Genomic DNA, 13,662 nt, shown 5'->3' with positions numbered 1-13,662 from the left:
AAGAAAAACCATTTTCCCAGCAGGTGATAATGTTTCTTTTACTGGAGTTACAGACTGAGGCAGACTTGGGAAGACAAGAGAAAGGTGGGGCATTCAGATGGCTTTGGGTGATTTAACTGCTCCCCCTGAAACCAAGGAGAGTTATGCTTGTAATTTCAGCAGAGAAAGGCCCAAGCCAAATATTCTTGGAAATGCTGCACTAGATGGTGTTCAGTCCTACTGTAAGTCATGGATCTACTGAGCAGGAACTGTGGAAAGCAGCACAAGCTAATTGATAAGTGCTGTATTTCCCAAATTCAATGCAAGAAACAAAAGCAAGAGAAGATTTCTTTCCATCTGGCGGAGTTTGCATGGAGCAAAACCCCAGCCGTTCTTGCAGCCTCCCCATCTGCTGCTCTGGAAAGGCTGTGGTGAACCTGGGGCTGAAGAGATGGGCTCCATCCCAGCCTGCTCTCACCCAGGAGTGGCTGTGGAGGTTTGAGAGCCATTTCTCATCTGCTACTGCTTTTCTCCGTAAACCTCAGTAAGAGGCTGCAGCAGCCTGACCTCAGCCACAAGATGTGATGGATTCCTCACTGAAGGACATACAGAAATTTTATTTCCAGCTTATTTGCAGCTTGACAGACAGAAACCAACAAACTGTCTTAAAGAAAAGCTTGTCTCTGAACAAATGCAACTGAGGTTTACTGGTGCTGCTTTCTCCCGTGATTTGTAGTCTTATGTTTTGGCATAAGCTGCTACAGAATTGTGTTAGAACTGTCCTGAGTACTCAATTCCTGGGTTTACTGTTTGGGAAAGGTAACAGAATGCAGTTCTGCTAAAACCAAAGAATCTTGAGGGGACACATGGTGGTCAAAATCATGATGCATTACAACCAAGTAAATCCTACCCGAATCATTTCCATACATTTCCAAACCTGACTTTCTACAGCTTTGCTTTCCCAGGTGTCTGCTGAGCACTGCCATGCTGCCCATACCCATACTGCTTGTCCCCACAAGACCACAGTACCACCTGTCCAGATGCAGAACTAAAAGCTTGCTAGGTGCTCTGCACATGCTCTAAGAATAGTTCTAATCCCAGCTGAGGTTAGTGCGTTTGCTAAACGCTGCTCATCAGAAGTTACTGATTTATGTTATCTAACTGCACTAATTGCAGTTACTCCTAACTCCCCCAGAAGCAACAAGATAAATAAGTGTGCTCACTTCCTTTCCCTCTGCGCTGTCTTTTCACTGCTTAGAGAAATAGTGTTTCAACACGGAGTCACAGAGGCTTACGTTACTGATGGATTTGCCCACAGGGCATGTGCTTATTTCACTTACTGCTTTTGCGTCAAGTCTTTTGCAGAGCAAGCACTGACAATGGATTTCCTGTGCACCAAGGGACTGCCTTGCTCCCAAATAAAATGCCTGCAACCTCAGGCCTGGCCCTCAGCCAGCATAAACTCCCTGACTTCATTCCGAGCGTCCACACAGTGCTGGCAGCTCTGCTTTCATTGGGGCTCTCTGTGTTCTTTCCAGTTCCAATTTCAGCGATACAGACGAGATCACTACAACTTCCAGTTACATCTTCGTTTTGACAACTGAAAGTCCAAATCAAAACCAGAATGCTTGCAAAGCCAATGCACAAGCAGAAAGGAGACAAAAAATCCCCAAATGTTACCATGCAACACCTTGTTTTGTCTGTGGATGAAAAGATGAACTGAAAGTCCTCAGGTTCAATCAATTACAGCTTGATATCAAAATACACACAACTGCAGCTCAAACCAACCTTGCTCTTATTGTTCTAGCCAGCTTGCCTCATGCTAGTTTATGGTCTTTGTAATTCTCTGGAATATGGCCATGGGACAAAGTCCAGAGTTCAGCTGACACAAAGTAAACTGTCTTAAAAGCTTCAGGCAGTTCTGTTCAAATAAACCATCAGTTTTAATACTGGGATATTATTTCCTTAGGAGTAAAACTTCAAAAATACATGTTATATTCTTTAAATTTTACATTTCATTTTCTTAGCAAACACAGAGAGAAATCCCCCTTAAGCTTTTGCAGAAGAAAGTGCAGCCCTGAACACTGCAGTGTCCTGCTCATATCTGTCCACAGAACTACGCAGCACAGCAAATGCAACACTATTGCAGGCCACCAGCCAGTTTCTGTCTGACTGGGGAGAGAATCTGCAAGGCTGAGGGAAAGCTCAGCTCTCCCAGCTCACGCAGCCCCTCTCTGGCCTGCAGGGCTGAAGGATCGAAGGGCTGCTGCTGTGAGCAGCTCCTTATCTCAGACACGCTGCCTACGAGGCACAGATGATGACAGATTCTTCATTCGACAGTTGCTGGGGGTTGCTCAGTATGTTCCATTTTATTTATTGTTTTGCAGCTTTCTCACCACAAAAATTGATTATAGAACTATAAAAAGAGACAGAATTCCTAAATTTGTGGGACCTTTCGCCTAAGAGCAGTGAGTATTTGGTTTGCAAAACTCAAAGATATCTTTTAATGCTGCTAAGTTCAATGCTCTTCTGATGTCTGCTCCCTAGACTACAAAGAGATTCCTTGTGGTTAACCAGCCTCACCTGCTCCTATTTAATTCTTTGTCACCAGTCTGCACATTAGGAGTCCTGCAGACCCATCAGCTGAACAGCATGTGTTAGGAGCACTGTCCTGGTTAGAAAGGATATGTGCTGGGGCCTCTTTCCTAGAAACCACTTTTCTCCTTATGTAAGGCAGATGCCACAGACAGCTTGCCAGGTTGGTTTTGTTACATGTAATTGGCCTTTTATTTTTAGGTTGACTAAAAATGCTAGAAATTCACATCAGCTCTTCAGCAGCACACTTGAGCATAACAGATTCAGATAGGGAGAAAAAAGAAAAAGAAAGAAAGAGTTAGCTATGTATTCTTCTCTGAGGTTTTAACAGTTAAAATGAGTAAAAGTTTAGTGGCATTGTGGCAATATATTCCATGCTTTCAAATAAATAAATAAATAGAGAAGAGAGAAAAGAAATCCCCTTCAACAGCCCCAAGACATCCACAAGTCAGCCAATGACTGACAAATTTTGGAGCAGAGTCAAAGTACCCTCTGCCAGGATTAAAAGCATATGTAAACTTTATGGCTATGGTTATTCAAGAGTAATCTCAAGTGGCCTGTGTCTGCTGGCTTAATGAACATGCGGAGAAGTAATCCTGCAGCTAGCCAGAGCTACGAGTGTGTTTTATGAGAGACTGTTGAGAGCAATTTCAAATACAGTGAGAGCTCAGACTGATGAAGATCAGATCTTCCATGCCTGTAGGTATGAAAATGAAGAGCAGAAACTTTGGGAAATAACAGAGGTTCAGGGAGAGCCACAGGACACCTCTAGCAGGATCTCAAAGGCAAAAGGTCCTGTTCAAAAGCTTTCTAGTTCTCCACAAGAGAAGCAGAAAGGAAGGATCCCCAGGCTCCTAAAAGTGTACGGCCCACAAAACGTCTGATTCTCAAAGAGGTCTGTGATATCTCAATATGTGCCTCTCAATATGCTGGTGTTCTTGCCCTCTCTCCATTTATTTGAGCTCTCCAATCACACACCAACCAGCCTCCTCCATTTGCTCAGTTATTAGCAGAAAGAAGCACCAGCAGTGCTCAAAACCTAATCAGATGCACACAACCTCAAGAAATAACATCATCATTAAAAGGTCATGCTCTTAGCTGTAATTACACACAGTTCTCAAGATCACATGCTTACCCAGATTATTGTGTGCCGGAGACATAGGATTTGGTGATAAGTTTGGAGAACCTGAAAATCAAGACATTGTAATTATTAGTATGGCATCTGCACAAAGAAAAACACTTGCACAAAATCTTCTGTGCTGCCCAGGCTTGTTGAGAGGGAAATCCCACTTCTTAGCAAAGTCTCATTTTGTGACATTAGCAACTTCTCTGATGTTGATTACCACTTAAATGAGCTTCCAAATGCTACTGCTTACTATATCAGCTCGCTACATCTGCAATACTGTTGAAAATCTTCACAGAGTTTAATTCACTTAAACTCTACCCATTAATTTTCAAAACTGTGCACGCAGTTGCCTGTTTTATTTTCACATGCAGTTATCAAAACTCCAGGTACCATCACGACAGCCACACTCAAGCCCAGTTAGCTGAGCATTTACTGTACATTGCTAATCACTCTTAACAGTGGAAAACCTACTACTTTGTGTATCAGTGAATCTTTCTGGTATTGGGACAACGGAGTACTGCATCAACCTACACAGCTCTGACCAAATCACTGTGGCAATTTTACCCTCTCGTTCCAATTTTGCTCATAGATTTTGTGCACGTATTTCAGATATCTGCACTTGGATGTCCAGAGCAAGTTCCAGTTTCTGGATGCCACATGGATGCAAGCAGGTGGTACAGCCCATCCATTCTTCCCTCTCACACTGAGTTCAGCTGGTTTCTTCAAAATTTGTTTTTCTATAACAAATGAACTCCGTGACATCTGAGGAAGGGATCTAGCATTCAAACACGAACTGAGAGTATTTATAGCATCTTCCAGACCAATCCACTTTCCCAAAAAACCATACATACATTCCGAATGTCAACCGCATTACCAATGATTACATGCACTGAAATGCATCGTGTCAACAAGCTTATGTTTGATGTAGACAAACAAACCCACACTCCTTTCTGCCATCTGTACAACTGTGGTGCAAGACTGCAAATCAATCATCTCTCTTTCGGAATCCCACGTTTATGCTCTGTGGCTGAAGACACACCGAGAAGCCAGGATAACTGCATGCAGTATTTGCATCGAGAAAGTTCTGCATGTCTCTTTTTATGCAAGTGCCATGCATTAGCATATCCCTCTTGTACGGGATCAGAAAGGCATCAGTCTTTCTAACCAAAGACACATTTTTGCTTCCCAGGCAAAAGTTTTAGGAATTAAGAGTCTGAACTCTGAAGAGTTCTTACTCGCAAGCAGTGACACAGCTCAGTCCAACAGGATGCCTTACACAGTTACCTGCAAAAAGATGGTGTTTAATTTTAACGTGCTGATAAAGGTCACCATGCATACTAAGGCTGCTCAGTCTAAATCTGCTTTAACGCTACTTGTTTTCTTGGCAATGAGTCAGAACCTCGCCTTCACTGGGATACATCCATTAAATAATAAGCCCATTTAAAAATAAATCTGCTAGTGGTCATTTCAAATACAGTTAACTGGACATTTCAGTATGCACAGCAGACAGATAAGCAATCAGAAAAATGCCTCTTTAGAAGGTGCCAACTACTTGCACCATATTCCTGTGCATACAGATGCATGAACACAGTACAATGCAAGCTATTATTAGGTGTGTCTCTGCTGTTTCAGGCTCCTGCTTAGCAGTATCTAACGATGGATGTTAGGGAGAACAGGAACATGCTGTACCTTTCAGCAGCTCTAAAACACACTGTCCTGTGCTTCACATGAGATGTCAGGCTATATTTGCACTCCTACAGGAATAAAATAACTCTCACCACCATCTGATTTTCAGAGCTCCAATGAAAGACTTTAGAAGTTTAGATATGACCTAGAAAACTATAAATGGCAAAAAAAAATTACCTGCATCCATGCTGGGGTTCATCTGGTGGTCACTAGTTTCTCCATCCTCACTCAAATAGCCTGGAGGAGGTGTCTCTAGAATCAAAAAACAATCAAAATCATTGCAACTGGATGAAAAATCTGGAACATTTACTTTGCTATTCACAACAAGCTTTTTTTTTGTTTAACTATTTTCTTCCTCAGACTGTTAAGAGTAAGAGCAGAGCATACTTGTGAATAACAGAGGAGGGAAAAAACAAAATCAGGATTTTCAGTTCATAAAACTTTAAGCCACGTAGATAAGTTTTCTGTCCAGAGATTGCTCCTTTCCTGGTGTGCAGCTGCACAGTTTGCCTATAGAAATAAGGTGTAAATTGCTTGTAAAAAAGATGCATAAATAGAAAAGCTCAATTCCATCAGAAATTTACACTTTTACTCAAATTAAAATGGCTGAACGGCAGTCAAATCTAAGGGAACATTCAGCTTTAGATACCACAATAAACTGAGTATGCCTACTGAAGGGAAAAGGTGAGTTTGAAGAAAACAAAACTTAAACAGCACTGCTATTGTTCAACATTTACAGCTGTCATCTGCTTTTGTACGCTTCCCATTCCTTTGCTTCATAGCAGTGACAGAAATAAAGACTTGCCACTCATTCAGCACACGCAGATTGTGCAGTGTGACCCTTCTCCACTTGCTCACTAGATGGAGAGATACCATACCTGGGATGTAGTTGCTCTGCGGCTCAATGCCTGCTGGGAAGTTAGTGTTCTCTGGGATAGAGTGACTGTAATCGTCCAGCGGTGGGAACTCAGCTGGGATCTCTGTGTGCCGAGGCACCAGCACTGGGGGTAACACTGCACAAATGGAAAAGAGAGAGAACAGTATTAGCAGCTTTAAAATAAAATGACTGAGACCCTAGAAAATGAAGAGTAACCAGTTTGGAGTACCACCCTTACATACACACAACACCAAAGTTGCTAATTAAGAGACACAATCTGATATTTGCTTCTGAAATAACAGCAGCAGTTAAAGATGCTATTCTTAATGCATCTCAGCTGGGGATGAGGTGTGCGCTTAGCTGAACACACCTAGGCTGTCTGCCTCTTCTAAGGCAAAGAAACAAGCCTTCTCATTATTAAAAAAAAAAAAAAAGTTACATCACATGATTCGAAAACGAAGAAATTGCACCTAAAATGAAATGGCAAGGTAGGATTAGCATAAACATTCTGCCTGGCTCTGCAGGTTTGTACCAACATGCAGCAGAACTATCTACAGTTCCAGATGAAAGTCTCAGAGGCAGGAGGAGCGCTCAGAACAGGAAGCTCAGATGTGTTGGAAGCTATTCCTAAACCTACTTGGACTTAACAGTAACACTTTATCCTTAAGACCAACAAGACCAGAGTGAGGCTTGCACAGAACACTGCTACAGTCCTCACTTGTATCTACTGTGTGTGTGAGTTGGTTCTGGGCACACAGGGACACATTAGGAAGCTGGCAACAAGACAGCCTGCTCAACTTGTTTTTCATCGATTTTAAATGATATTTTCCCCCTGAGTGCAGATTCATAAATTATTCTGCTGCACGCAGTAATAGACTATCATCAATAATACATACGCTTTGGTTTTAAAACCCTACGCCTGCCGCTTTATTCAATTTTGAAATGCACTTATACATCCCTCAGAAGGGACACACGGGGACAGCGGTACCTGGGGTCTCCACTCGTTGGTAATGATAGGGATTCACGCAGACTTCGTCCTTCTTCATGTTGAAGGCGTACTCGCACATCTCCATGGCTCGCAGCTCATGGTGGCTATGCAGGTCCGGCCACCGCCACAGCCGGCAGTAGATGACATGGGGCAGCCCCTTGCGGTGGGACACCTGCAGCCGGCCATCCAGCGACCTGCAGGAGGAGCGAGAGGGGAGAGTTATGTGGGCTGGCACTGAAACACATCACTGACCTCATCCCACCAAGGAAGCCAATGTGAATGCTGCAGGCTCAGCGCGTGGCTGGTCCACTCGGCTCTGCGTTGTGGCACAATCCCCAGAGCCACCCAAAGCCACTGAGACACTGCTGTAGGATCCTAGCTGTCACGTGAAGCACATCTCTGAAAAATGCAAAAATGTCTGTCTACGTAACAGTTTTGCTTCAGATTCATTAATTTTCTGAAAAGAGCTTAATTTGGAGGCATGGAGAAAGCCACCCCAGGTTAGAACACATTAATTTAAAGATAGTGTTTGGGTGCCCTAATACAGAGACCATCTGCAGAGCTCTCACCAACTTATGCTGTGCATAATTAAGTCTCATAATACATGCTAACAAGGCCAGACTTTTAACATACACAGAGACACAAACTTCCATCTCCACTCCCTGAAGTCCAGCCCTCTGCTTCTCTTGCTTTTCTTTATGACTGATACGAAACACTCCTGGGTTTTGGTGAAACACAGTATTTCTTTCTTAATTTTGATCAAGGAAAAAGAAAATTCAAATGTCGTTTAGAATTATTCCCTTGGTTCTTTGTGTTGGCAGCCAATCCAGAAAAACCAACCCAACCCAACCCAAACCACACAAACAAGTATTCAAGCAGTGGTTCTGCTGGTCTTGGCTGCCCTGTGAGACTCTTCCCAAAAACAGAGCTTGGTAACACGCACACCTCTTGTAAACACTGCTGCAACAGCAAGGAAGGAGAAACAGCACAGATCCCAGCTGCACCTGATGTGAGGAGCAGGGAAACACATTGCAAAGCTGTTCAAGGGAAGCATACAGAACAACTATGCCATCACTGAAGGAATTGCTGGTACAGAGCACAAAACATTAAAATCTGCAATTATATCACAGCTCCTAAATATGCACAACATCCACAGCTCTTATTTACTGCACACATACACTTCTTCATATCGTCTCTGTGTTACACACGGGTCTTCTTCTCTGCAAAACCAGAGCTCTGCTGGGTCCCACCCTTCAGACGGCTCTGAGCCCACCATCGGCTCTATTTCCCAGTTGTGCTCTCATGCCAAGCTCCTTCTGAGCTCAGCAAAGAAGAAAGCAGGTTTTCCAGGTGCACAACTCATAAGGAACTGGTGGGGAAGGTGGGAAAACTGGACTGATTTCATGGGTGACACAACGTCACTGTGTGTGCAGCCCCGCAGCCTGAACAGCTACCAGCAGTTTCCTAAGCCAAAACAGCCTGAAAGCACAGCGCAGCTCCCAAGTGTTGCTATCACAGCCATAAGGAAAAAGAGATGGACTTTATGATCTTATCTAGAAAGACCTTTAAAATGACAGAGCCATATGCTTTGTTTTCAATCACAATAACCTCCCCGTCTCCCCTCTCCCCTCAATAAGGAGGTACAGTAAAAGAAATGACATTCCCCCAAAGCCCCGGAGGCCAACTACATTTTTATGATTGTGAAATCCCTCCTTAGGCTCTCTGCTGAGGGATGTGGGACAAAGCAGTGCTGTCTGCATTCATTGGGAAGAACACAGCTGAGTGTCAGGGTGGTTTATTTCCTCCTGCTGTTCTGCCTCAGCCCTCCAGGTGCATTTTCTCCAAAGGATCCTGGGGCTGAGATGGGACAGGTTAACACTGTGCTCAGCATTTGATTGCTTCAACATTTGTAAAGCCCAGAGCCCTCAGAGATGACCCACGCACACGTCTGCCTCTCCCATCTTCATGCAGAACAACCAGATAACAAAAGACTCCATGATGCACACAACCTTCAGCTCTCCTCGGCCGTGGTCTGATGCACAACGCGGCCCTGAGGGCTGAGTGGAGTGTTTCCCAACACCACCCGAGAGCTCTGCACATCCAGGCTTCATTAAAACTTACAGAATTTAAGAGCCAAAGTTTCCATGAGGCTAGGGATATGTTCCTTCCTCCAACCTTTCTTTTAACCAGCCTGTGTTGAGCAGATCCCTATGTACAGCTGACTTTATTATGCTATCTAACAGGATTTCTTCTCAAAATACCAAAGCTTCTCTGCTCAACAATTCATTGCTGGCTGGATCTCCAAAAGCAGCCCCACTTCTTTTGGGACATTGTCTCTGCCTTCCCAGTCAGTTGCAGCTGAATACGTCAGCTGTCCCCATGCTGCACTATGGGATTAAATAGCTAAGGCTGTGAAGAGCTCTTATTTTCAGTGTCAATGTTCAGACCTGAGTGGGTGATCCAGCCTCTCACCACGTTCCCAACCATCACATTTCCTGAGCCTGGAGGATAGAGGGAGAAAATAGTGCAATCCATGGCCTGTAATCATCACTGCCCGCCAGCGTGAGAGCATGTAGGCTACGAGACCCTGCAAGGAAACGCAGAAACAAAGCCAGAACATAGCCAGGCTGTCGAGCTGATCCCAGTTCACAATGATTTATAACAAAACTAAATTCAGAAACAATTCACACAAAGCCCTGACGTGAGCAGGCGTCCCTCCAGCACCAGGGGTGTCAGCAATGAAGGCTGGGTCTGAGCACCCACAGCCATGCTCAGGTGTGCTTGGTGAGAAGTTGGCCGAACACAGAGGGCTGCAGCATGGTGTGTTCAAACACAAGCAGGGAGCAGGCAGCGGGAAGGTCACCCCGCCGTTACAAGCAACAGCGATAAATACCACGTGAGGAAAGTGCCAAGACTCCACGAGTGCGATCAGGGAATTTCGTTGCTTGCACAACAGCCTGAGGCACAGCCAGACCAGCACTGCAGCACCATGAGAAGCCAACAGAAACCCCGTGGGCCGAACGCTTTAGGACTGATCCATCCCTATATACCGCTACAAGCCACTTGTAAGGAAGCATCAAACACCCCAAACTGGGTGCTCCAAAGCACCCACACTACTGCAGCTCAGAGAACAACGGCCAGCAGTGGCTCCTGATAGCAAAACCACAGGAGGGAAGGAGAAGAATGACAAAAACATTGAAGCTTTTTCCTTTTTTTTAAACAGTCCACTGTAACTGTTTGAAAAGGACTGAGGAATAAATAGGAAAGCATTACACTGCAGAACAGGAATTTGATTTCTAGGCCTGATTATGTTGTTTTCTTTTTTTTTCTTTTTTTTTTTTTTAAAGCATGATTGAATTTCTGAGATCCTGAATCAGAGAAGAAAAACAATCACTACCACCACCTCTTACTTTCCTCACTGGACATTTTGCAGCAATCTTTCCTTCAGATGGGTAATGAACCTCTTCCCTGTACTCATTCTCCTTTAAAAGTGAGGCTCAAATCAGTGGAAGGCAGTAGTACAAATCAAGCAAAGTGATACGAGCCACAAGATACTGGAGGGATTTCTGTCAAGATTGGAAATTTCCAAATGCACATCAACAGAGATTCAGTCCCCTGTCTCCCCTTCCCTTGCTATTCACATACATATACACTGCTGTTTGCAAAAGCCATCAGTTTTATATCACCATCATTAATCTTCCAAGAGAGCAAAACGTCTCCGTGCTCACATATCACCAGCATGTGCAAAACGGGGTTGAGGAAAGAGAAAAACAACCAGGAATAAAAAGTTTCAGTTACGCATTTCCATGGGGTTCTTATTAAAAACCACAAGCAGAAGCTGGTTTTTAAAGCCATGACAAATAAGTCAGCAGTACGCTCTAAAAGGCACCAGGAATTATGGCCACAGGCTGTGAGTTTCTCTCAAGCACAAAACATGATAAGTAGTTCCTTACTGGTCCCGCATCTGGTCTACACCAGGAAAGCAAGCGTTTATTCTTGTAGCAGAATCTGGCTTTTGTGCATACAGCACTGAAATATCCACAGGGCTTCGCTGAAAACTTGGACAAAATCTCAGCTTTCCCTGAATACTGGCCAAATGAAAAACACTGAATAAAAAAATGACCCATGCAGCACATTCGTAATTCAAAAGCTGATCCCTTGCCATCTCTTTCCCCTCAATTTGCTCAGCATCACTGACTTTTCCAATTTCTGGAGCAGTTTTAACAATACTGTCATTCACGCTCTAGAAATAGAAGTTAACTGTATCCAACTGAGACTTGCAATGCACCTTATCACACCACCACAGAAGAAACTAATCATTAATACTTAGCACTTACATTTGTAGAAATTGAGAATTAGCGAACACCCAGCTAGCCTGCAACACATCTCTACGGAAAGGATCCATTTCTCTCTGGTCTCTCTCACCTGGAGTGCTTACTCTTCCCTCCCTTGGACTTGGAAGGAAACACATCTCCTCTACGCCTGTAGATCCATCTCTGAGAGGATGCTCCTGACCCTCAAGCAGTGGAGCAAAAGGCACAAAGGATGAAGCGATGGACAGAGCTGGGAGACCATGCCAAGGCTTTAGGTGAGCCCTGCAGGTGTACTTACAGGCAGGCACAGGACCAGAGGCGGTGAGCTGCACGGCTCCATGCATCCGCTGCCCATCAGGTCTTGAGCAGAGACCGCCACAGACTACAGCATCAGGTGGAGGGTTTACAGGTAGGCAATAAATCCCAATTCTTCTGATGCTGCATAATTCTTCTACTCTACTCTCAGCCGCTCTGGGCTTGCAGAGCAGCTGACAGTACAGAAATGACCAGTACTCCCATGTGTGCTTCCTACCGCCTATTTACAGCTCTCTGTCTGTCCCAGGGCTTTGCAGATTTCCCCTTCCCCCCACCTGAAAGCTAAAGAAATGCAGCACAGAGAGTTGATGTCAGGATCAGATTATGACAGCATGAGTCATTTATTAAGATTCCAGTAATGCTAAGCTCTTTAGCAGGTGCCTTGAGACCATATTTTGCAGAGTCTAATTTCAGATTCAGACATAAGTACGTTTTATTGGTTTACCATAAACTGTCTGCCCATTGTTGCTCCTTCAGAGCCGCCTGCTGCTGGTCCTGCACCGCTCAGCTCTCCCCTCTGAGCTCGGCCACTTCTGCTCTCTGATGGCACACAGATCAAAGCTGTTTCATTTATGTTTCTTCAAAGATACATCTTGTTTTGTCATGCAATATCACAATCAACTATTTTTTCCTTTGTGCTTCTTATTAACCTCTCATTTACACCTCTTCTACTTACTCCTCTTACTGGCTGTTGGCTGTCAAACCCAGCTCCCTTTCTTCTATTTAAGCCATTCTGTAATTACATGCCCCTGCATCTTTCAGCTCCTCCTTGTTCTGACCATCAGCAGTTCAGAGAATGGCTCACTCACTGACCCAACGCTTTGCCACTCACCGCGAGAGTAAATGGGACAAGCTTTACTTCGCTAAGAATGTAATAATTCACCTATAATAATTATTGCCAACAGAGATTGGTAGAGAATAAGAGCTGTAAGCAGCATCTGCAGCTTACCAGTGTTTCTGAAAGTTTCACATCCAAGCCCCTTACCACTGTATTCTTCTGTGGAGCAAATGTGACTTTTGCATAACAGTTTTTATAAGCCCTCTGAATTTAAATCTTTTTTTTTTTTTTTTCCTTTTTCTAAGCATCCCTGGTTCTTTTATTTATTTCAGCAAAGCCTGCCCAAATCTGTGTCAGACTCATCAAAATTTATTTGTGCTTGAGCCTGGAGGGGCCTGGGGGTGGAAGAAGCATGCACATGGGAAGCTCGGCCTCTCCAAAGCCGCGTGCCTTTTTGGAAACTCATTTATCACACAAGCTTGTCATTGCTTCCCAGAATCCTGTGTCTGACTCCAATCCTGAAATCCAAAAAGCAACATGCTCCTGCCCAGCCCAAGCAGCAGCTTCCTTTCTGTGAGGAGATTCCAGGCATTCTCATGGCACTGTGTATTTGTATGTTCAGAGGAGTTTCATAACGTGAAAATGGATGGAAATGCCAAAGAGATTCAGATTATCCTCCATAAGAGAGGGCACATTAAAAACGTAACTCAAGAAAGACTGAATAACTGGCTGGCAGGGTTCTGCCATCAATCTAGCAATCAAAAAAGCTGCTGTAAAACTCAGTTACTGCGTTAACTTTCATGGCAACTCTACTGATTTACATCTAACATTTAGCTTCAAAATACGTCTTCTTGATGCTCTAAGGAAAAAAAATCTTCATAGCTTCACTGAAGCCAGGAGAGCTTTGCAAATTAGCATCAGCTAATCATTATAGATCATTAGATCCAGCCCAACTCCAACCAGAGGAAAAGAACCACGGGACGGATGTGCTTACTGACTGCCGAA

General features: G+C 44.0%; 1 protein-coding gene across 3 annotated transcripts in view; it reads right to left on the bottom strand.

Moving 5' to 3' along the window:
• Positions 1-13,662, bottom strand: part of SMAD3 (SMAD family member 3) — a 65,337-nt gene that overhangs the window by 11,636 nt on the left and 40,039 nt on the right. For 2 of the 3 annotated variants that reach the window (XM_010717600.3, XM_085234068.1), the window contains exons 2-5: positions 7,252-7,445; positions 6,265-6,399; positions 5,564-5,638; positions 3,710-3,760 (exon numbers count right to left, since the gene is read on the bottom strand). In XM_010717600.3, coding sequence (XP_010715902.1) covers positions 3,710-3,760; positions 5,564-5,638; positions 6,265-6,399; positions 7,252-7,445 — 455 coding nt within the window. Of the gene's footprint in view, positions 1-3,709; positions 3,761-5,563; positions 5,639-6,264; positions 6,400-7,251; positions 7,446-11,862; positions 12,096-13,662 lie in introns of those variants that run through there. The other variant, XM_085234067.1, reaches the window with a different exon arrangement.

This window comes from Meleagris gallopavo, chromosome 12 (genome assembly GCF_905368555.1).
Source record: "Meleagris gallopavo chromosome 12, MGAL_WU_HG_1.1, whole genome shotgun sequence".
NCBI lineage: Eukaryota > Metazoa > Chordata > Aves > Galliformes > Phasianidae > Meleagris > Meleagris gallopavo.
The sequence above is the reverse complement of the archived record's forward strand: the minus strand, read 5'-3'. Positions and strand labels throughout refer to the sequence as shown.